At 39.9% G+C, this 23416-nt stretch overlaps 1 protein-coding gene across 2 annotated transcripts in view; it reads left to right on the top strand.

Moving 5' to 3' along the window:
• PLD5 (phospholipase D family member 5) overlaps positions 1–23416 on the top strand; it is a gene marked incomplete at both ends in the record, with an annotated part of 192144 nt that overhangs the window by 113803 nt on the left and 54925 nt on the right. For both annotated transcript variants that reach the window (XM_084262198.1, XM_084262199.1), the window contains 2 exons: positions 2635–2803; positions 10010–10124. In XM_084262198.1, coding sequence (XP_084118324.1) covers positions 2635–2803; positions 10010–10124 — 284 coding nt within the window. The remainder of the gene's footprint in view (positions 1–2634; positions 2804–10009; positions 10125–23416) is intronic.

Below are 23416 nucleotides of genomic sequence, written 5' to 3'. Positions count from 1 at the left end.
CGTCACTCCCATGGGAAACAAGGAAGACCCAGGGAATTACAGGCCGGTGAGCCTCACCTCTGTGCCTGGGAAGAACATGGAACAAATCCTCATGGATGACGTGTTGGAGCACATGAGGGATGAGCATGTGATCCGGGACAGCCAGCACGGCTTCACCAAGGGGAAGTCATGCCTTACCAATCTGGTGACCTTCTATGATGGAGTGACAGCATCGGTAGATAAAGGGAAGACAACCGATGTCATCTATCTGAACTTGTTCAAGACCTTTGACACAGTCCTTCACCACATCCTTATCTCTAAATTGGAGAGATGTGGATTTGATGGGTGGACCATCCAGTGGATAAGAAACTGGTTAACAGACCGTAGCCAAAGGGTGGTGGTCAATGGGTCTATGTCCAGGTGGAGGCCGGTGACAAGCGGTGTCCCCCAGGGGTCTGTCTTGGGACCGGTGCTCTTTAACATCTTTATCAATGACATCAATGATGGAATTGGGTGCACCCTCAGCAAGTTTGCGGATGACACCAAGCTGAGTGGTGTGGTCAACACCCCAGAAGTAAAGGAAGCCATCCAGAGGGATCTTGACAGGCTGGAAAGGTGGGCCCAGGGGAACCTAATGAGGTTCAACACTGCCAAGTGTAAGGTGTTGCACTTGGGACGGAAGAATCCCAGACACAGATACAGACTGGGAGAAGAGCTTCTTGAGAGTAGCCCTGCTGAGAAGGACTTGAGGATTCTAGTGGATGAGAAACTTGACCTGAGCCAGCAGTGTGCTCTTACAGCTCGCAAGGCCAATGTCATCCTGGGCTCCATTAGAAGAGGGGTGGCCAGCAGGGACAGGGAGGTGATTGTCCCTCTCTACTCTGCCCTCGTGAGGCCCCATCTGGAGTACTGTGTCCAGATCTGGGGGCCCCAATACAAGAAAGATGTGGAATTGTTGGAGAGGGTTCAGAGGAGGGCCACAAGGATGATTAAAGGGCTGGAGCACCTGCCTGACGAACAGAGGCTGAGGGAGCTGGGCTTGTTCAGCCTGGAGAAGAGAAGGCTGCGGGGGGACCTCATTGCAGCCTTCCAGTACCTGAAGGAAGCTATAAGCAGGAGGGGATTCAACTTTTTTAAAGGATAGACAATGGCAGGACAAGGGGTAATGGATTAAAACTAAAGGAAGGAAGGTTTAGGTTAGATATTAGGGGGAAGTTTTTTACAGAAAGAGTGGTGAGGTGCTGGAACAGGCAGCCCAGAGAGGTGGTGGATACCCAGTCCCTGGAGGTGTTCAAGGCCAGGTTGGATGGGGCCCTGGGCAGCCTTGTGTAGATCCAGGTCTGGAGGTTGGTGGCCCTGCCTGTGGCAGGGGGGTTGAAGCTCTATGATCCTTGGGGTCCCTTCCAACCCATGCCATTCTATGATTCTATGAATACCTGTAAAATCCTGTAGGTTGAACTGAACCATTACAAGATGCTGCACTAATCTGTTTTTCAAAAGTCAAAAAGTGGACAGTTTTCATTTACGCTAGAGGTTGTATTATGATTTACTTTTTTAAAAGTTTATAGATTATATTCATGGTGCTGAAGTTGATAATTAATGCTATTAATAAGTACAGAAACAGTCTGAAAATACTTGATGTACTTGGATACGATGAAAAGCTGTATTCTCCAAGTCCCTACTACAGCTTTCCTAAATCTGGTTTGTATGATTCACAGTGAAAGTGGCAGATGTTGGGGGCACTCATAGAAATGCCACTTGAATAAGCTGAGAATTTCATCTATTCACCTAAAGACAGAATTAGGAAACTTGTTTGAATTGTGCTTATTTTTAATATTCCTCTACTGAGTATAGAGAGGAGCTTTATCTGCTGGAATATTATGAAATCTAGCAATGAGGCACTATGCCAAATGCAACACCTCATTTCCCTGCAGCAGAGGGGCATATTTTGAACTGTCACTTTACTCTCGTGTGTTTAGCTGCTTGGATCTGTGTGAACGTATGTAATGTAATTTGCAAGCGTTTTGAGTAATGTAGAGAATAAGGTCAAGGAGCCTTCCAAAAAGAATAGGAAATCACAAGGACATGATTCTGTTCTTAACCACTGGATCCCAGTTAGAGCCTTACACCGGTGAACACCACCGGAAAAGTTAGGTAGCTTAGAGTGGTTGGAAAGGGAGGTTTCATATAGATAGACTGCAATGTAATAAAATGTCAACTGTAAAAACAGACCAAAGAGAATGACAGGGAGTATATCTCTTGCTTAGAGAGAAAAAGAAATTAAATGCAAAGATGAGATTGACAAAGCAAGAAAAGATTGTTTCATTTTTCCCACCCCTCACCTTACGGACTGCTTCCCACTCACTGTGTTATAAGAAGTAAACTTTTCCAGGCTTAAGCTAATTTTTCAGAGCTTCAAAAATGTATTTAGCTTTGCTGCAGTAACAGTAGGTCATTTCCACATTTTATTGTTTTGGGCAGTGCAGAGCTTGACTGCAACTTTAGAGTGAGTTGTGGGGTGGCACACTGCTGAGAGCCTCTGGGAGCAGATGTTGAACCACAGGCCCAAAACCTGACATTCTTTACAATTTGGAACTTTTTCATAAAGAACAGTGCTTTTGTTAAGCGGTTATTCTTTTCCTTATCTATTCTCAGGGTTGCTCTTGTGGAAAATATTCCTGAAGGGATCAACTATTCAGACAGTGCACCATCCCATTTGTCTCTTTTCCAAGGCTGGATGAATTTGCTTAATATGGCTGAAAAGTCTGTTGACATAGTATCTTCCCAGTGGGACCTCAATCACAGTCATCCATCAGCATGCCAGGTATGTTCTAGCCTAAGGGTGGGACTTTAACAACCCGTTCTTGTTATTTCACTATTAATTTTTTTAAAGCTATGGCCCTTCCCTGTAGGTGACCTATTTGTTTGGGTAGTCTCAAAAAACATTTTCTTATGGGGGTTTTCCTGCCAATACAACAGTTTTCTGAGAGCGATGGCACACTTGGTCTAGATAGCACATCCAACGCATATTCATGTCGCTTCCATCTTAGGAAAGGATATCATTGTGTAAGCCTAAGAAACTTGCCAATCTATACCTATATTAACACATCTTTAATTTGGGAATATCCATAAATCTATACACTTACTTTGTTTGTTGCAACTGATGAAGTATAAGAGCAAGCCTGTGGATTGATTCAGCAGCTGAATAGATGGACAGAACTACGTTTTTGAAGAAAAAAGTAGTGCTAGAGAATGTCTAGTACCTTTTCAAAACAAATCTTGGGAGGGAGCAGTGTTCTAGACTTCCACAATTAAGAGTGATAGGAAAAATTATAAATCATTGTGAATGAGACAGACATGCATTACAAAGATGATGTCCCAACAAACACTATTCTTGAGATCAATCCTCTTAGAAACACAGTACGGGCAAGTTTCCATTTCGTATTGCTTGTGAAACTAAGATATCAAAGAACCGATGAGCTGAACCTATCTCCTCTTTTCCTCCAAATGGATTCTTTGCTAAAAGAAGATACTCAGCTGACATGAAATGGGGTTAAAATGACAGTCAGGTAGCTGTAAGGATCAACTCTAAGTATATTATGTCATATACTCTTCACTTTCCTCTCTAGTTCTATCAATGCTGTGCCGTAAAAAAGGGTATGCCTCCTGGTAGATAATAGACAAAGACTGGTATTCTGAGCAGCTGCAGATAGTACTGCAAATAGCCTGTGTTTTCAAGTCATGAGCTGAATTCCACTTTTGGAAGAGGCTGTAGCCTAGTTGAATGGCATACATTAACTTCAGAATAAATCTGCTGTGTGTCCATTTAAAGGAGTGAAAATCTGAGGTGAGCAGCCAAATGGAAAATGTAGTGCAAACTCTTCCTTTTAGAATGCTTATAAATATTGGAATATGGTTTGTGAATAAATGTATTGAGTATCAAAATATTGAGATTTTTCACAAAGTAATTATGCAGCTAAGCTTTATTTAAATTTATTGCCTAAGAAACTTCAAACCCATGCACTGTCATTCAAGCAGATGAATTCAAATAGATAGTGCTTTAGATGTTTTTAGGATGTGTATGAATTGGTATGTGCATGACTCTTTTAAAAATGTTTTGTCTCAAAAAAATTCAACATGTCATTTGCTTCAAAACCAGCAGAGCCTAACAAATCCTAAACAGAGGATAAAATTAGCGAACTGGAAATTGGGATTTCAGCAGTTAACCATCAAATCCATTCACTGTTCCACATTCTCATGCAAAGTAAAAACTATAAGATATTGCTGAATGTCAGAGCAGGCGAAGGAAGAGGAGACATGTAAGAGCTGGATGTGCTCTTTCATCCTCAAATGCACTGTTAAAGCCAGAAAAATGAAACATTTTTCATGATATTCTATTCTAGTTATCTATTTCTGCCTGCTCATAGTCTTACAAAAGTGAGTAATTACTTCTGTTTAAAGGCAATTAATATTCCAGTCATTTCCTCATTTGTACTGCAGTATGGGCTGAACAGCTGATAGATCTTTCTGTCAAGCTTGTCTATTCATGCTAAAGCACTATACTGTTATTGGCCAGTCTAACTGCTAAAGAAATTGCCAAGAGGCAAGCGTTTCTTAGCGAATCACTGCCCCAGAGAATGTACACAAAGCTTAGTGTGTGAAAGGGAAGGGAGAAAACTGTTACATCTGCTTTCTCCACGTGTAAAATCAAAGTGAAATTTCAGAGGAGATTCAATGGTTGTAATCTAGTAGTTTTCCGAAGTATAAGTCGAATGTCCTCATGTCTTTACAATTTGATTTGAGGAATATTTGCCCCAAAATAGCAGAAGCATTATGTAAAGTAAGGGACTGAGATGCAAAACTTTCAGGTAGTATGGTGCTTAGTAAGTTCGTTCTACTTGTTCCTTGAATGATTCTTCTTTTTATCAGAAACTGAGGGCATAACCATTTTCCATATGGACCCACGTCCTGCTCTGTATCTAGCAATTTCCATTTTATGAATATTCAAGGCACATTGCAAAGCAAGGTTCTCTACAAGAGCATTTCAACAGATGTGAATTTCTGAAGGAGAAAAGCTGAGCAGGTTAGATCGCTTTTTCTTAACTGGTTACAAGGTTTAGCTACATTCTCTGTATGTGAGTTTATGTAGCTACGTACATGCATGCATACATATATTACATATACACATGTATGTCCAATATGCATACTGATGAAAAACACAGCAAGGAATTCTGCAATTTTTAGACACACATGCACATATATGCCACAATACATATCATCCATAGTGTCCATCTTGTCCAAATGTGTTTTGGACATATACAATAGTGCAGAACCACCTGCTGTACTTCTCTTCATTTTTGTTTGTGGGTATGTTACCTAATTGCCTCCAATGTTTTGTTGATCTACATCTAAATAAACTGTCACTTCTGACTGAGCTGTCCAGGTTACAACCACTGCACTCAGACATCTGAGTTCAAGTCGTCTTCAATTGGAGTCTTCAAATGCAAATACAGCAGATGATGCTACCATGTTGTGTAGGCTTCCACAGTGGTCAAGTAAACACATATTTTTTTGGCAAAATGCTGATCAGGCTTTCCTCACTTGCTTTTCTCCTCAGAAGAAAGCCATGTGTTTTAGCAACTTGGTGATGTCACCTGTGTGGGTTTTCAAGGTTGCAAGGTAGTTGGCATACAGAGGTTTTCAGTTTTTTGTTGGAATGTGAATGTGTGACTTCCCCTCTGCAATCTGATGTTTAGAGATGTTTAGTTTTCAGGACAGCTTTTAATTCTTTTTCAACAAAGGGAGAGGTGAAAGTAAGATTACGCCAATTTCATTATTTTCCTAATTCATTTCCTCTGGCTCATCTCACGTTTTGAAACTTTAATTTGGCCTCGCCTTTTATACTTCCAGTAAATTTCATTTTAACAAACAAGAATTAACACCACCAGGATTTATTTGCATTGCCAGAGTTACGGCACAGAAATTGGCTGCCATCAGCTGTAGAGACTGCAGTGTATTGTCTCTTCTGTAAGCACCCATTTACACAAACATCTCTTCAGGTAGCGGCATTTCCCCAATGCAGACAGTACAAACTGAAGCCTAGAAAAATAAAAAAAGACTGTTTTTAAAGTGGAAACATTTTTTTTAAACTCTGAGTGAAATTCCAAAAAGTTACGTTCTCTCCCTTTTCATTAGCTGTTTTGCTGAAAGAATTTAAGGAGAGCCTTTGAGTTTCTCTGTTCTGCATTAAATGGCAGAATTTAAATTTAGGGTTGCTGGATTTATTTGCTCTACTGGTTTCTTCCAGCATGCTATGATTTTAGTGATGTTTTGTAGATATACGCAAAGGCTCGATCATAACACAACTTTAAAAAATATTAGTAGAATTTTCAGAAGAAAATTCTGGAAGTAACCGGTTTTATTTCTGTGGAAAAGCTAAGCATTGTCTAAACTGTAGGACTTTAAGTCACTGAAGAGCACAATAATTTAATTTTAGAGTACTTCAAGAAACACAGCATTTTTGTGTCTGTATCTCCCCTATTTTATGTTTAATGAGGAGCACATGCTGATAAAGACAACAGCAGGCAAGGGAAATCAGCCAGGCGAGAATCAGTCTGCCCTAGTGACTGCTGAGAAATTGCTTTGGGGACAATTCAAGGGCCTTTTGGTAGTAATAACTATGGTTTTGTTTTTACTGGGGCTTGGGAGAGTAGGGGGGATGTTTCTCTTAAATTCACTGGGCGACTGTGTCCGGTACAGTTGGGATTGATATTTCAGATGAATGATAGCATAAAGCTGCCACCAGAATGTCAGTTTGTTCATGTGATATATAGATTTTGGATCCTATTTTGTCACTTGCAGTACGTTTTTCGAAACTGGCCAGCGAAAGCGCCAGGGAACATTTTATCAGGATAGGCAGATTTCTGAGGGTGGCGTTTGTTAAAATGCAGATATGGTATAAGGTAGCACTCTGCAGCTCCAGGCACTTGGCTGCTACTATTTCTCAGCCCTCACAAGCCAAGTAAACAGAAGTGATTCTGATCGCTGTCACGTAGTCGCGCAGCAGCCTGGCATTGTCTTGCAAAGGGAATGTGGTCTGAATGACGGCATGAAGGGTTTGTATTCAACAGAAGCATTTCAAATGTGCTGACAGCAGTGACAAAACTCTGCAGACCTTCTGTCCTGTCTTTTTCCTTCTCATAGAACAAAACAGTAAAATTGCGAGTAAACATGTCAGAAAGTATAGAAACTGAGTTTCAAATTAATATTAATGGGGAAGAAGGCCAGGTTCTTTAACAATGGGGGAAGAATTTCTAGTACCCTACTTCACTATAGTACGTACAGATTTTAAAAACAAGTTGTGAATTCCTCATCGTTTTTCAGAGTATCTAGACTAAGCCTTGGTGAGCATCTGAATGCCCACTGAGGGATGATGCTGAGAGATGAGATGGAAGGTATTCTTCTCAGTTCTGGCACCAGGTGATGCGTTGTGTCTACCTGTATAAACACATGTATTTGTAGTGAGTTCACTCCTACTCTTAACCATCACTACTTAAAGATGCTTTAAATGTTTATCAATTTGAGGTTTCACCATAATTGGACAAAAAAGGATACTACAAAAGCACAGCTTGTGGTGTCCCTGATGGGAAAAGAGGTGTATTTTCAGAGATGCCTTGATTGGAATGCAGGGCTGCACTCCAAGAAATCTATCCACTCGTAGGATGTACTGGTCAGCTGGCAGCCTGGCCTGTAAGAGACAGCCAGGTGGTCCATCAAGGACACTTTCTTGGTCACATCAGGGCATACTAAGATCAGATAAAACTCAGGAAATGCTGCCATATTCTTATTTGTGCAAACTAAAATTAATACAGACAGCCTGGGCTTGTTTATCAAAGCCTTTTTAAATCATATGGAAATAAAATCTCATTCAGGTAGAAAAGAAGTGGCAATAACGTCCAAAAAAAAATTACCTTGGGGAAAAGAATGTGAAGAACCATCCCCTGAAACAAGTTATTTTATCAGCTTTAGAAGTTAGTTTTCTCAGCTTTTCATTAGAACAGTTAACACATTAATTCACATTGATAATGCAAACCAATTTCCATCAATTTTTCAGAATGTTTTTCCATGTTTATTTTTGTATGCTACAGCTTTCTGTTACGCTTCTAGTCAAAATCAGTTTGTATAGATAACATAAAAAAAAGTGCTTCTGTTTGTCTTTCTGCCTAGTAAATTAAATCAACATGTAGAACCTTTCTGAATAGCAGCTTCTACATACATATACAAATATATTTATGTATGTATGTATATATATATATAAAATGAATTTATGTCCCACAAGCCTTCTATTCCTTAATTTTTCCTACTCAATTTTTGCAGAGAGAAAAGTAATGAAACTCTAAACTATAGTGGTATCTCCACTTGGTGAAGGCAGAAGAAGCAGGGTCTATAGCTGCCTGAGCTCTGGCAGGTCAGGAGCCTGTCACCCCAAGGGAGCTAGGGGATGGGGCAAGGTGTGGACTGGGGGACTCTGTGGACAGCAGCACAGCAGTTGTGGGTCCTAGATTCAACTGGAGCCTACCAGTGCCAGTCTGTAGCATTTTTAGGAGAGATACTCCCGGAGGGACTAGGGCACAAAGGAATGCTGGTTAGTGCCCCTCTGCTCCACCAGGATCGTGATTTTTTTAGAGGGGTGCCACGTGTTAAAAATAAGTGAATATTAAAAGTAGGACTGTACTGCAAACATGGTGAAGAAGTACTTTCCATGACCCAGCAAGGCCCAAAGTGTCAGTCTGTGCAGGCATTGACAGGGCAAAGGGTGGCTCTCCACTGTTTGCCACTTGAGGTGTGATGTGGGGGGAAAGAGGGCTTCTCTCAATGTTTGATAGCCCAAGCCATGTCAGATAGCATTGTGCCACACAGCTTTTGCATTGGCCACTTTTGGAGAATAGAGAGATCCTTTAAAGATTTTTTTAGAGTGCTGGCTAGTACAGAGAATCATCTGACGTGGATCTGTGGAATACTTTGTTCCCTACCTGTTTGTTTGAAAGTTGGTATGGCTGTTGCTGTTTTCTTTTAGTTTTGTCTTGGGGCCAGCATTATAATGAATCTAAAGTGAGCTGAGTAGGTAGGCAGGCACTTTGTTAGCTGATCAAATCCTAAGTATTTGTGTATTTGACTACTAATTGTAACTGGTGTCTGGTGCAGTAAGTAGGAATGGCAGCAAGGAAACCTCCGTCTCTAACTGTCGCTGTAGTAACACAGCACAGTAACAGTACACTGGATATTTCATTCTTGACACTGTGTATTTAGATGCTTCTAAATAAGCATTTTTCTTTAAGTTAAAATACGGAATCTAAAAATTAAATGTTTACTATGCAATTGCAAGCTGTAATTTTCCTTTGTTTCTTGGATACAGAAAAATGCATTGATTTAATTTTTTTTCATGTGAAATAAGATTTCTGTTTTTAAAAATATCTAGTTCAGTATTCCTTTTTTGTTTGGTTGGTTTTTGTGTGTTAGAAATAGGGCTCAAATAGTAAATTGTAACAGTGTAAAAAGGAATAGCATTGTCTTCCTTCCTGGTACAGCTTGAATGAAGATGAGCATGCTTACACTTTAAAAACATTGTGTACCATGGTTGGAGTCACTTAGAATTTTTTTTTTTTAAATTCAATACAGAATAAGTGTAATTAACCTTTTTCCTTGAACTTTTTATCCTGATTTAACAGAATGCAATTATTTAGAAGAAAGCTAATGTAAAAACATGTTTGCATATAGAAAATGGACACTTCATGTTCTAAATGTCACCTGACATCAGTAGTATTGCACAATCTGGCCTTAAAACAGCATTTCTCCAAGAAAAAAAAAATGAGTTGCTAACCGTCAGTGTAAATTTAACCATATCTAGGAACATATTCACTCAGCAGTTGTGCAATACATTTTTGTTTTAACATGCATCTTTAATGTTTTCATATGCTGTTTGAACAGTCCTGTCTCTTCCATCATCTTCTTTCCTTTAATGTCTTCCCAGGGTCAGCGTCTTTTTGAAAAATTGCTTGAACTGGCATCCCGAAATATTGAGATAAAACTAGTGAGTGATATACTGCCTGTGGAATCAAAGGTATTAAACGACTTGAAAACTAAGGGTAAGACCAAGTTCTTTTTGTTGTTATGCCACTGACTGCTCCATAACGTTCCTTTTACTTACAATGCAGGCTCAGGTGATGTATAAAATGCACATGATTGATTTGGCACTGCTACCCTATAACCCTTCAGCATCCTCTGGTTCATAGTTATCAAAAATCTGATACTGTAGTTGGAATAGATGTTTGCAAGTGATCAAAAAGTTGGTGCAGTGATTAGAGAGATCTTTAAACATTAAAGCCATTCTAATGGTAGGCTACGTAACCAGAGATACTGCTGTCATGGGATAAGATGGTTTCCTCTTTTCAGCAGTGGTGAAATAAATTAATTTTAAAAAACATGTTTGTGGTACTGATGATTCTGAAGCACTGGAAAATAGACAATCAGTCAGATTTAGCCAACTGACAAGGTTTTCTGTGCTATGTGCATTTCTAAGGTGTCTACTTTCCTAATCATCCTTTTGAGGCTTAAAATCCCTATCCAAAAAGAGATTACACACTGGCACTACGTGACTAAACTTGCTTTATGTAAAACTGTGTGCAAAAATAGCAAAGAGAATTTACAAAATGCTGAAAGAAATGAGAATCTCTTAGGAGTTCTGACCATTTCTCAAACACTTCTCCTGTGTGTGATAATACACTAATTATCTCTATTATCTGATAAAAGTATGATTTTAAGGGTAACATACATTTTTCAAAGGGCAAAACCAACCTATTCATTCTGATGGTGATGATATTTGACAGAGATTACTATGCAGATCACAAAGGGAATTCTAAAAAATTAATTAAGCAAAGCAGTTGTTACATGTAGCAGCACCCTAACATAACAAGTCTGTTTATGGTAAAAAATAAAGAACACCCTTTCCCTACAAGCATCAATCTTCATTTGTTTAAATTCCTTGCAATCTTCTGACTGGGCAAGTAAAAGAAAATTATTAATGGACGTCCTAGTCCTTTGAAGAGATGATCTTTTGATCAAGGCTGACATGTTACTTAAATGTAATAACTGGAGAGTGTTGTCATTTCACAACACTGCTCATTCCAGGGCTTTGATTATTTCTGTTACGTAAGCAAAAGTGATATCGATCCTTTGATAACCAGTAAGAATCACCTCCGCTTTCTCAGACAGCTGTGAAGGAAGCAATTGACCTTTTGTGATGTGTTGAGAAATAAAATAGGTATTTTAGTATCAATGTCAATAAAATTGTCTTTGAAAAAGGGGTTTCATACCTCTGTGATTCTTCTGTCCCAAGTTCCCACCAGTGAAGAGGACATGAGAAGCCTGGACATTTATATTGAACTGCCTGGCAGATGGATATTTTTGCTATCATTTATTGAGAAGACTCAATATCAAAACCTGTCCTCTTAAAAAGGAAAAAAAAAAGGCCAAATTTTATAGCTAGAAAAGGAAGAAATGTTTGTCATTAACACTTCCTTCAACTTATGCAGGAATTCATCAGACCTGTAAACTTTCTGAACAAACAGAATATGGGCTTTTGTAATTTTACTAGCCTCAGTTTCCCTTATGCCTTGCTTAGATTTCTAAACAAGGAAATTTTAGAGTATTCAAATAAAGTAATCAATGTATTTGAGTGCTTTGAGCTACACGACATTGGGAAAAATTGCTTTTATACGGTAATTCTTGTGTGTTTTGTTGTAATTGTCTTTGATCTCTATAATTGTACATATCATTGTGTACTGTTGGCCTATTTCAAGGATAATATTATAATTTATTGATTTTTTTTTCTAATTCCTTGTCTTGGCTTGTTTATTTCTACAAACTCTGATGTTTTTCTTAGAATATCTTTATTATGATGCAGTGATTGCTAGCTCTGTTGCAATTCTTTCAGCTGCATTTAGATTTGTTGTTTGGTTTTTATCTCCAGGAAAGCTAGGTAAACCATTATTTGGGTCTGCATTCCTGAAAAGAACTGTTAGGTTTAATAGTCGATCAGATTTATTTGCCTTAATTTTGTGTGACAGGAGATAGGACAAAGGGAAATGGCACAAAGCTGCACCAGGGCAGGTTTAGATTAGATTTTAGGAAAAAAATTTTCACTCAAAGAATTGTCAGGGCCTGGAACAGGCTGCCCAGGGAGGTGGTTGAGTCACCATCCCTGGTTGTGTATAAAAGAGAAGTGGTTTAGCATAGGACAGGAACGGTTGGATTTAATGATCATAAAGTTCTTTTCCAACCTTGTGATTCTGCGATGTTGAAATGAGCAGATCTTGTATGAACAGCAGAGTCACAGTATGTCCTGCTTGTGTGAAATAGAAGCTAAATGTTATGATAGTTTTAAAAAACAAAAAAAAGATGCCCCAATTTCCATAATATTAATAACATGGTAAATGCAAAATATATTTATATTATCTTTTCAATGTCAGCTGGAGAAAAAAAATTACCCTTACCTAGCTGTGGGCAAATGTATCATTAAGCTTTGCTATGCTATTCAGGAAGGCCTTCCTACTGAAATTGTTAATCTCTGATCGTGAGGCACTGGCTACCTGCATCTTGAGAAATCGGTCAGAATTGATCCTTGATTAGGGAACTGTGTGTCTTCATTTGGACTCAAACATTCATGAAGATAACTTTTTTTTCCCTACGACTGGTCAGATTTCTGTCTTAGAAAGTATGCCATGCACTTTTTTTTAATAGAAAAGTTCTTCTTATGGGAAAGTAAGCAGTATACATCAATAGCTCAGCCAAGTTTTGAAGCTTCTCAGGATGGAGATTTTGCTGAACAGACCCAATGTCCCACTTGCTGTGTCTGTCTGAATTAAGCAGGGGAAGGTCTGAGCACTAGTCTGTGGTTCACCAGCTAATAAACTGCACTGATTGTTCCTAAGGCACTTCTGTCCTCCAAGACCTGTTGAAGATGATAGAGAGTGGCTCAGCAATCACTTCCACCAGCTCCCTCAGGACATGTGGATGGATCCCATCCAGGCCCATGGATTTTTGTGCGTTAATTCCTTTGAGACGCTCCTGGACCACCCCCACCTCAACCAGAGGGAAGCTCTTAATTTCCTAAACTCTCTTACTTTCTTCCAGTGTCTGTGGGTCCCGGGTGGCCTTTGAAGTGAAGACTGAAGCAAAGAAGACATTCAGTATCTCCACCTTCTCAGCATCCCCTGTCACCAGGACACCCTCCTCATTCAGCAAGGGACCCACATTATCCCTGGTCATCCTCTCACTATTCACATATCTAAAAAAACCCCATTTTATTATCCTTTATGTCTCTTGCCAGTTTCAATTCCAAGTGGGCTTTAGCCTTCCTAGGTGCATCCCTACAGGCCCTGACAACATTCCTATATTCTTCCCAGGTGCTCAGATCCTTTTTCCACAATTCATAGACCTTCTGCTTCCCTTAGAGTTTACCCGTGAGCTCCCTGCTCATCCACACAGGTCTTCTGCCTCTCCCAATTTCTTGCTCAAAGGAATGCACCGGTCCTGGGCTTGGAAGAAGCTCTGTTTAAATGCTACCTATTAGGTTGCGGAAGAGATCAAAGTTAGCCTTTCTAAAATCCAGGGTAGCTAGCCTACTTTTTGGCTTGCTTCTTCCCCTCAGGAAGAACTCTACCATTTCATGGTCATTTTGTCCCAAACTGCCCCCGACCTTCACTTCCCCAATGAGTCCATCCTTGTTGGTAAAATACAACGTCCAGTACCCGCCCTCCTCTTGTAGGTTCCTGCACCATCTGTAGCAGGAAATTGTCTTCTACACACTGCAGAAATTGTCTAGACTGCATACGACTGGCCCTGTTGCTTGCCCAGCAAATATCTGGGTAATTGAAGTCCCCCATAAGGACCAGCGCATGGGATCTCGAGGCTACTTCTAGCTGCTTGTAGAATGCACTATTAACTCGCTCCTCCTGATCAGGGGGCCTGTAGTACACACCCACAACAGTGTCAGTCACACTTGCCTGCCACTTGATTCTTACCCACAAGCACTCAACTGATGGATCATCCTTTCCCAGGTGGAGCTCAATACATTCTAGCTGCTCTCTCACATAAAGAGCAACTCTTCTACCTCCCCGCCCTAGCCTATCTTTCCTAAAAAGCACATAGCCATCCAGGACAGTGTGCCAGTCATCCAGGCTGTCCCACCACGTCTCTGGGATTGCAATGAGATCGTGGCCCTGCGATCGCACAAAGATCTCTAACTCTTCCTGTTTATTACCCATGCTATGCGCATTCGTATATGGGCACTTTAGGGGGGCAGCAGATGCAGGTGTCCTCAACAGGTCACAGGGAGATTTCCGACAGGGGATGGGCAATGCTGGCTCCACTGAGGAGTCCTCAGGGCAATCCACAGAATTTCCCCTACTATCACGTGGAACAACATCCCCTAGTTCGTCCCTGTGCCATTGGCACCTTCTTCCGCCATCAACTCTCGTCATGTCTCCCAAAGCACTTGCCTGACCCCAGCAGCCTTCACGATATCCCCTTCCCCCTTCATAACTAGTTTAAAGCTCGCTCAATGATCCCTGCCATCTCCTGGGCAAGGATTCGCTTTCCCCTTGAAGACAGGTGAGCCCTGTCAACAGTCATCATGCCAGGAGCTGAGTACACCATCCCTTGGTCAAAAAACCCAAAGTTCCTATGCCAGCACCAGCCTTTCAGCCACTCGTTCAACTCCTGGGTTCTCCTAACCTGCCCTTACCTCTTCTCCCATTTCTGAAATATTGTAGAAAGCAGCTTTGATAGGCCTTTTCCAACCCAGGGGTGCATCCTAGAGTCCTCCCTACACATCTTTGCTCTCTAGAAGCATACTTGCTGATTAACAGATGAGAAAGTTGAAATCTGACTTCAGATTTGAGCTGATGGGGTAAGAGAAAGCATGACTTATGTGAACAGGAGAGCAGAACTGAACTGGATAAAGCATGACTTATGTGGACAGGAGAGCAGAACTGAACTGATGTAGAGTAAAATAAAATTAGCCATTTACAGTTGCAATGTTAGTACAAATATCTGAGCTAACTGTGAACCTGCAGATTTGTCCCTGCTGTTAGGACTTTTTTTGTTATGACTTTGCTATCCTGACTCACTTGAGCTGGCTGTAGTAGGGTGGGTTGATTACAGAAGCAATCTGGCAGCTGCAGTGTGAAACATAGATTGATTTACTGTGCTAACACATAACACACCTAGAGCTGTGATGACAGGAACCTCCAAGTGCTGAGATAATGCATATTTGCTAATAATTGCTGCACTGTGGGAGTGTTATTTAGCTGCGAAATGAAGCATGTGGAAATGAGGAAATACTAGTCCCAGAACATATATTTCTGATAGACTTTAATTACATTATCAGATTCTATATTTTGCATAGAATACCTGGCTGGTACTTGCTGTGATCTTACCACATTAATCAGAAGCTTCTCCTTTGTATTGAATGAGACTACGTCAAACCTTTAATGCCTAAGGCAGATGATGCTCATTCAGGGGATATTATTTCTGCTGGTAATGGCTAGAATCTTTTTTTATCTTCATATTTAATGTATGTCTCCAGGCTTTCGTTATTGCACACCTGCCAGATCCTGCGCTGAATGCAGAATGATTAATTTCCTCATAGGCTTTTCCATGCTGCTTCTCACTGTGGCATCCGAGCGCTCCTCAAATACAGTATTAATGAATTTCTTTTTACAACATCCCTGTTAGGTGAGGTCGCTTGCTGTTTCTGTCTCTCAGGGACAACAAGCAATTATTAATTGCAGCACAGGCACCAAAGTACCATCTGAGCATTTTTTTTCCTATAATTTCGAGAAATGTATCTTTGTAATTTTAAAAAAATAAATGGCAGGTAAGCTCTCCCAGCTCATGTTGTCACAATTATTACTAAACAGGACATAAGCTATGGTGTTATTTTTATAGGACCTCTTGTAATATGCAGTCCTAGGGTGTGAAGTCTTGCCTCTCTATAGTTAATGTTGAAACTATATTTCATTTTCACATATATATACAAATACTATGCATATATGTATATGACTCTTGTGAAAGGTAGGTCTGCTTGTAAGCAAAATTTGGCTCACTGTGTAAACAAACATGTTCTTCTTTATTCTCCTGCTGTGACAGTAGGTTATTAATGCTTGTTTTCAAGGTTATTGTTTTAGCCTTTTCCCAGCTGTGGTTCAGACTACTAGATTGAAACATTTCTTGTAACCCTCCCACTCCTTGCACATAATTACGTACCAGTCTTTGTTCCTCAGTAACATTTGAATAGCATTGTCTCCAATTAGCAGGTTGTTGTATCATTTCTTACGTGTATGGAATCTAAATCCCATACTAATTACGATCTTATTTTAGCTGACAGTGTTAATGCTTTTTAAGACATTCCATTGGATTTCCTTTCTTCAATTTGCATGGCTTCATTCGTTTTGTAATCCCCCCCCCCCCCCTCCCTCCAATAGACCCTTTTCACGAATCCTCCCTTTTTCATCTATTTGCAGGGAATACGTTCTCTTTTGTCAGTACTGGCTAAGGCAGATAGGAGTCTGTCCATGTCGCAATATGATTTAAAGAAAACCAAAACAGCTAACTCAGCCAATAGCTATTTGAGTGTTAACACTAAACTGGAGAATAATAGAAAGGCGTTGTGCTCGGGCAGGGTCACGTGGGCAGTTGGTACTGAGCTGTTTGTGCACGTTTGCCCAAGATTATTTTCTCTCTTAACCTGATACAACCAAAACAGAGAAACTGGAAAATTATATTATTGTAAGGAGACAAAGAAATGAGTAGGAAGTGAAGTTCTAGAAGCTTTTTATGCTTTGTCAGCCTTAGATTGCAAGCCCTAACAGATACCACACCATGACAAAAAAAAAACCCCCGGTTTATATCTGGGCAGTTGCATGATCCCAGCCTCCTCTTTGCTCTCCTCTCCATGTTTTTGTTCCCACCTTCTCTGTTGCATCAGAGATCACGTGGTAAGACAGTTTCGGGGCTGATTTGGCTATAGACTGCTTGGTTTTGGCTGCATTAGGTTTGAGCATTACTTAGTATATGATCTTACAAGCGTAAATGCTGCTACAACACGGAGATAGGAATCATAGCTGGGGTTGGTGAGTGAGGGTGGAAGCACTGGTTACAATCGGCTTAACCTCCAATGGCACTAGGAGGCATGGAGTTCATGTAATGCCTAGGGACTTTTAGTGGTTTTATTACATTGTTGTGTGATGGACAGCAGTAGTGAATATGATTTGTAGATCAGATAAAATTAGTCCCATATTCTGTCAGTTTCTCTTGCGACACTTAAAGTGCTGCTTAGTTCTAGAGCTGCGATGCTTGTGGCACGTATTCTTCTTACTTTTGGCTGCAATCATGTTCCCTTTCCCTGTCTAGTTGTGGGGGAATGGGAAGATGATGTCATATTTTTAACACATTATAGAAGAACCAAAAAACTTGTGTTAAGTCACAGAAAAGATAGAGATCGCTTGGGAACATCGTTAGCTTGTCCTAATGAAACAAGCTGTGAATTATGCAGTTGTCTTAACCTAGAACCCTTGTGCACTGCAAACCCTAGGAATGTGGAGTTTCACCATTTGGGAGAAAGTCAAGCTTTTCTCTGGAAAAGGAGAAAGATAGGAGTAAGAGAAGGCACTTCATGGTAAGTTCCTCTGAGCCTAAATCAGGTTTGTGTTTTGAGGGACCTGGGTTTCTATGAAAGGCACTAGTAGGGTAAACCATGATGATACTGATTAGCATTCCACTTGGAATATTTTGTTTCAGTATGAGAGAAAATTTTCCAAATATGGGGACAGTGGACTGTGAGCAAATTATAGCAATTTTAAGACAGACAAGCCCCTGTGAGAGTGGCCTCACGAGTATGTGGCTCTGGTGCGTGGAAAAGTCTAGATGGGCTTCAAAGCTGGTTTTAATAATTCCTTAATGATTTTGAAGGAGAACAAAATCTTATGTGTTTAAGTACATTCATGTCAACATAAAATCAAAGAATGTTTTTACAGTAAGAAGAATAATTCACCAGAACAACCTCCCCAGGGACATGTTAGAATTCCCATCATTGGAGGTTTTCAAGATGTGACTGGACAGGGTGCTAAATAATCTCATATAGGCTCCCTTTCCCATGAAAGACTAGGCCAGATCATCTAAGGACCCTTCTAACCTGGGCTTTTCTAGGATTCTAAGTAAGCATTTAACTCCTCTTCATGTGAAAATAATGTTGTGAATCAACGCAAAAACACTGCAAAAACTAAAAATAATACACACTCCATACAGTGAGAAGTGGGAATCCTGAAGTTGGGTTTTGAAGACAATTCTGCCTGTCCAGCTGGCCAGTTTTTGCACAATGTACCATAAAAATAGTATCTGATTCACACTCCCTGTAGGAGCATAAAGAGTGCTTTTGAGGCTTGAAATTTACTTGTTAATTTTATGTGAGGTGTTGTAGTCTCACATAAAATAAAGTAGTAGCTCCATTGCTTTCTTGATCAGTCTTTCCTAGGCTGGATTCTCCAAAACTGTGTGAGAAGGAAGGGTGTTGAAGATGGGATAAGCTCCTCCTCTTTTTAAATTTAACTGTACCAAATATACACTTCTTTTTTTCCTGGTGATTTTTCAGGAACAAGTAAGCAGAACCTTTTGAGAGGACTGGTAGACTAGGGGTGAGTCCTCCTTAAGGAAGAAAGTAACTTGGATCGAATTTACATCCAGTTAAACAAAGGTGGATGAGAGCAAAGGGGGAGAAATCTCTTCTTCCACTCCTTTGAGCTCTTAAGTGTTGACTTTTTTCTAAAACTCTGCCTAAGCCATAACTTAAAATATGACAGTGTTCAAAAAGCAGGTAATAAAAATTATACTGGCAAGGCCTTTGACATCTGATTTTAAATTCATTTTTATATTTTGATTTATTATGAATCAGACCTTTTTCCTATTTTATTATTATTTTATGTGCCTTGGGTACTCACAACAGAGTAGATGCATGCTTTGATTTAGATTATATTAGTTGCTGCTGGAGAGTGTTTCTTGATGTTTTCTCAGAGACTTTCAGCCTGTGACAAGTAATCTTAAAGCCAATTCCAAGATGAAAGATCTCATTATGTTCTTTACCTCTTAGAACCTACATAGTAACTTTGACAGGGTTCTGCATAATGAGAAATACCGAGCAGAATTTCCAAAACTAGTTGCACGCCATCTTAAAAGAAAGAAGGAGGCACAAGTTTTGCATCAAAGATTGAAACTGGTTGTTTTTTTGGGTCAATGTCTTTCTGTTTAGGCATCTAAGCTCTCGTGCCTCAGTTTATGTTGCTAAGTGTGCACACATCCCCTAATGTCATGATAGCAAGGAAATGTTCCACACTGTTTTTACGCCTAAATCCCATAATAATTAGTATGCATTGTTTCTCCCTAGTTTTGAGTTAGGCAGCTAGATCCTGCAATGTAAGGTAAGCCATGTCCATCCTGATGAAACCTGGTTGAAAATAGAGGCCAGGTTGCATTGTCGCTATATTTTTAAGCATGCATATAGATACACAGAGTGTCATTGACACAGATCATCTGCCCAAGTTGCAGAAGATTGGTTAAAGATCCTGCTCACCTTGAAGAAGAGCTGTCTACCTCACAGGCACCTGTCACAAAGCAAAGTGTTTAAGGTCGTATTGAAAATCTTAAACTTCGTAAAACAGAATTTGCAATCACACAGAATTGCAAAGTACAGAGGGTATTCTACTGTGGAACTCCCTGGCTTCCTCCTGTTTGAGCTCTAATATTTGCAGAAAGTCTTCTAACCTTTGTCTGTATTTAAAGATGGTCACACTGTCATTTGGGATGGAAGAAACAATTGGTTGTAGGACAGGATTTTAAAACTTGATCCTTCTGTGCAATTCCAAATGAGGATCTAGGGTAAACAACATACTTTCCATTGGCATTGCCTGAAACTAGTTTAGCCTCCTGATAGTCCATTTTTATATAGGCTCTGTAGGAAACTGGATGCCTAATCTGGGAATAGAACTTCCATTGGACACATAAATATCTCCCAAATTAGATGGCATAATAGATCACGGTGTGAAACAGCTTATTTTCTCTTTATGAGTCTGAAGCCCACCAACTTTAGGATGATTTGGGCATAGCCTGCCTTAGAGAGTTCTTTAGCTTGAGAGAATTAGCACTATGAGGTTTTAACATCCACAACAAATAGAGAAAATTAAATGTGCACACACACACAAACAAACAAATAAAATAAATCACTAGAACTTAAATACTGAAGGCGTCCAGGGCCTTGGGCTGTACTGGCTGCTTCTGGTTTGTTTTGCAAATTGGGAGAGGGGAAAAAAGTTCACTTAAGCCAAAAACTCTGTGCCCATCAGAGTCAGATTTGCAAGCAATAAATTCTAATTCTAAGCTCTACAGTGTCTGTGCCTGTAGACTTTACTTTGAAATGAATATCTTTGCTGAGAGGAATGGCCTTGTTCCCAGGGACAGTACCCTCCCCTTGGTAATGTGTACTTTTGCATTACAAAATATCAGTCACATGCTTTCCAGTATCTGTTAACTATTGTTTCAAAGACCCACAGGTGAATAATATTACATTTTTCTTGATGAATTAAGGCTGGATGTACTGTAAGGCACTTTTAAGATGCTAGATGTTTAGTAGAAACAATATAAAAATTCTTCTGGTTTTAAACCTGTAATTGAAATAGTCTTTCACGGTAGATCAATCAGTACTTTAGTACATAATTTCAGTTTGCAAATGTCCTTGCACTTGAGTCTATTACTGATGTGTGTATATTCATGGATTTGGCATAAATGGTCACTTTTGTATTACATAAGCTCCAGCACCGCTATGAGGGTTGGTCATCCAGCCATGTTTTGAACAGCCAAATTGCTTTGGTCTGGTAGTTACTGGTCAAGTTCAACATAGTCAGTTCATGCCACAGGGATCATCTCCAACTCTTGCTTGATAGTTCACATGCTGGAATGAATTCTTCCTGTGTGGCAGTAGTTGGTTTGAGTCACTGACACTATTTAGTGCAGAGGAACCAATAACGGATGGCATTAGCAGAAATTAGTTGTGACATTTTTAAAACATATGGATAGCATGCAAGTTCCTACCTACAGTTACTTGAAGAGCTGGTAAGAGCTGCCAGGGCCATCTGAGCTCAGATAACATTTGCTAGGTAGCCGTGCTCCCTCTGCAGGATTTTTGGCGCCCCACGCCTTCTCTTGTATGCAAAAGCACTATCTCATCATGAGAAGATGTGAAGACTAGTTGTCCTGCATAGGGGGACCCAAAGAAAGTAGGTTAATTTACTGTCAGTGAATTTTGCCTTGTCCATTATGTAAGTCCCACGTGGTTTATATCCACTTGAAACCTGATTGTCTGCCTACAACTGTGGCTTGGTCAGCCACAGCTGTCTTGCGGGTATGACTTGGTATATTTTTGATACCTGCTGTTTGCAAGCAGGCTGCAGCCTTCCCAGTCATGATGAGTCTTTGATCTGTCTCCTCTCTCATTTTTTTGTGTCATCTGGACTGAAATGCAACTACAGACCTGGGCAGGCCTGAAAAGACCATCATCTGAAGTGACATGACATGGACACTCGTGTACATGTTTTTATGTTCCTCTAGCTTCTTCACTGCTTTGCTCAAGCAATATAACGCTTCTGCTTCAAACCTGCAGTTAAAGTATTGTGTTCTCAAAGTTATATAAGAAGTTGTCAAAAGCATCTAAGAGCATTAACAAATGTCCACACCAAGCTGGCACTGTGACTGACACCATTTGGTTTTCACCTTGGAAAGGCTATTCAACTGTACCTCCCCTTGGGTTGTTGCATACAGTGTAGTTGTGCCATAAAGTAAGCCCAGCATTCATTAGCAAGCTTTATCTTTGTAACAAGGAGTTGCCATTATCATGCTAATACTGATCTTTCTGGTAATCTCCCATACCCATTTTCAAATTAACTTTAGGCTCCAATGGCACTTTGGTGTGTTACAGATTTTTACACGGCCTAATGGTTGGAAAGTAAATGACATTAAGCTTGTTCAAAAGTAATTCAACTGGAAGAAAAGTCCCTGGAATGATCTTTCTACTTTATTCTCCATCATTTCCACCTCTTACTGCACACTCTTACAGAGTGATTGTCTCTAATGCTTACGTTTGAGAACAGAATGCATTCCACATATTTTCCTTCTTACAGACAGAATATTAACTATGTTTAGTGTGCAAATATTAATAATTATGTAGTTTAGAAACTGACAGTCACTTCAGTGACTCAAAACAAAACAGATCCCTGCTCTCAACGCTTTTAATCTCAGCAGTCATGTTGGCAAAAAATGTTGAGGAAAATACCAGCAGAGTTATAGGACGACATAATGTCTCTACTAAGCTTCAAAATCATGTTAAAAGAACATTATGATGGTTGCAATGTCAAGTTTTCAAAAATAATGATTCCTAAGCAAATGGTCACAGAGCAACTGCTCTCAGCCATAAGACAAGGGAATCAGACTGAAGGTCGGTCTTCTGCGCTGCTGAGGTAAGCAGAACTACACGTTTACAGGGTATAACAACTGAAACAAGTGGAAGATGATATTGCCCTTCCTCCACATATCCTTTTAGCAATCTGCAGGATAGGAACTGCCTAGTCATGTAGTTCACAATGTGTTGTGGTGCTTGGATCTTTTTTCCTTTAGTTTCTGTAAACACTTTTGAATCTGTTTGTATTTTTGTCATTCACAAAACACTATGCTCACTAGTCATGTGTTCTGCAACTTCAGCATCCATCTTTCCTCAAAATCTTTTTTTGTTTTTTATAGTTTTACATTTAGGTTGCCTGAATTGAATGTCACTTTTCTCTCTTTCCTTCACTCTTTCCTTTTCTCACTTGGACTCAAATCTACTTATTGAAGGATACCTTCTTGTCTCTAACATTCTTCTTCATCTTCTCTTTTGTCTGTCCTTGCACCATCACTTAGGAGAGGGGCGTTTGGTCTCGCTAATCTTATACATTTATCCCGAGCCTCTGTTAGGATGCTTTCAAGTATTACCAGGCAACCAATAAAGATTTTTCTCTTTGGCCTTTGATTTTTCTCTTATGTTATCCTTATGTTATCGAAGTCTTCTTTCTGAAATTAAATGTTACCAGAATGGGCTTGTGAGACACAGGTGGTGGTGTTACAAAGATAGTGAGCTGTGCCATCAAGATGTTCGTGGTTATGATACAGACTTGAGTAGAATGACATAATCTTCTTTCCAATGGACCCTATCAAATTCAGTGTACAGGGATACTTATGTTCTCCTAAGTATGTGTAGAATATGTTATTTCACTATCATTTTTGTTGTGTTGTTTCTTCT

Source organism: Gallinula chloropus (genome assembly GCF_964237585.1).
Source record: "Gallinula chloropus genome assembly, chromosome: 3".
NCBI classification, from domain to species: domain Eukaryota; kingdom Metazoa; phylum Chordata; class Aves; order Gruiformes; family Rallidae; genus Gallinula; species Gallinula chloropus.
This window is presented reverse-complemented; position numbering and strand designations above follow the sequence as displayed.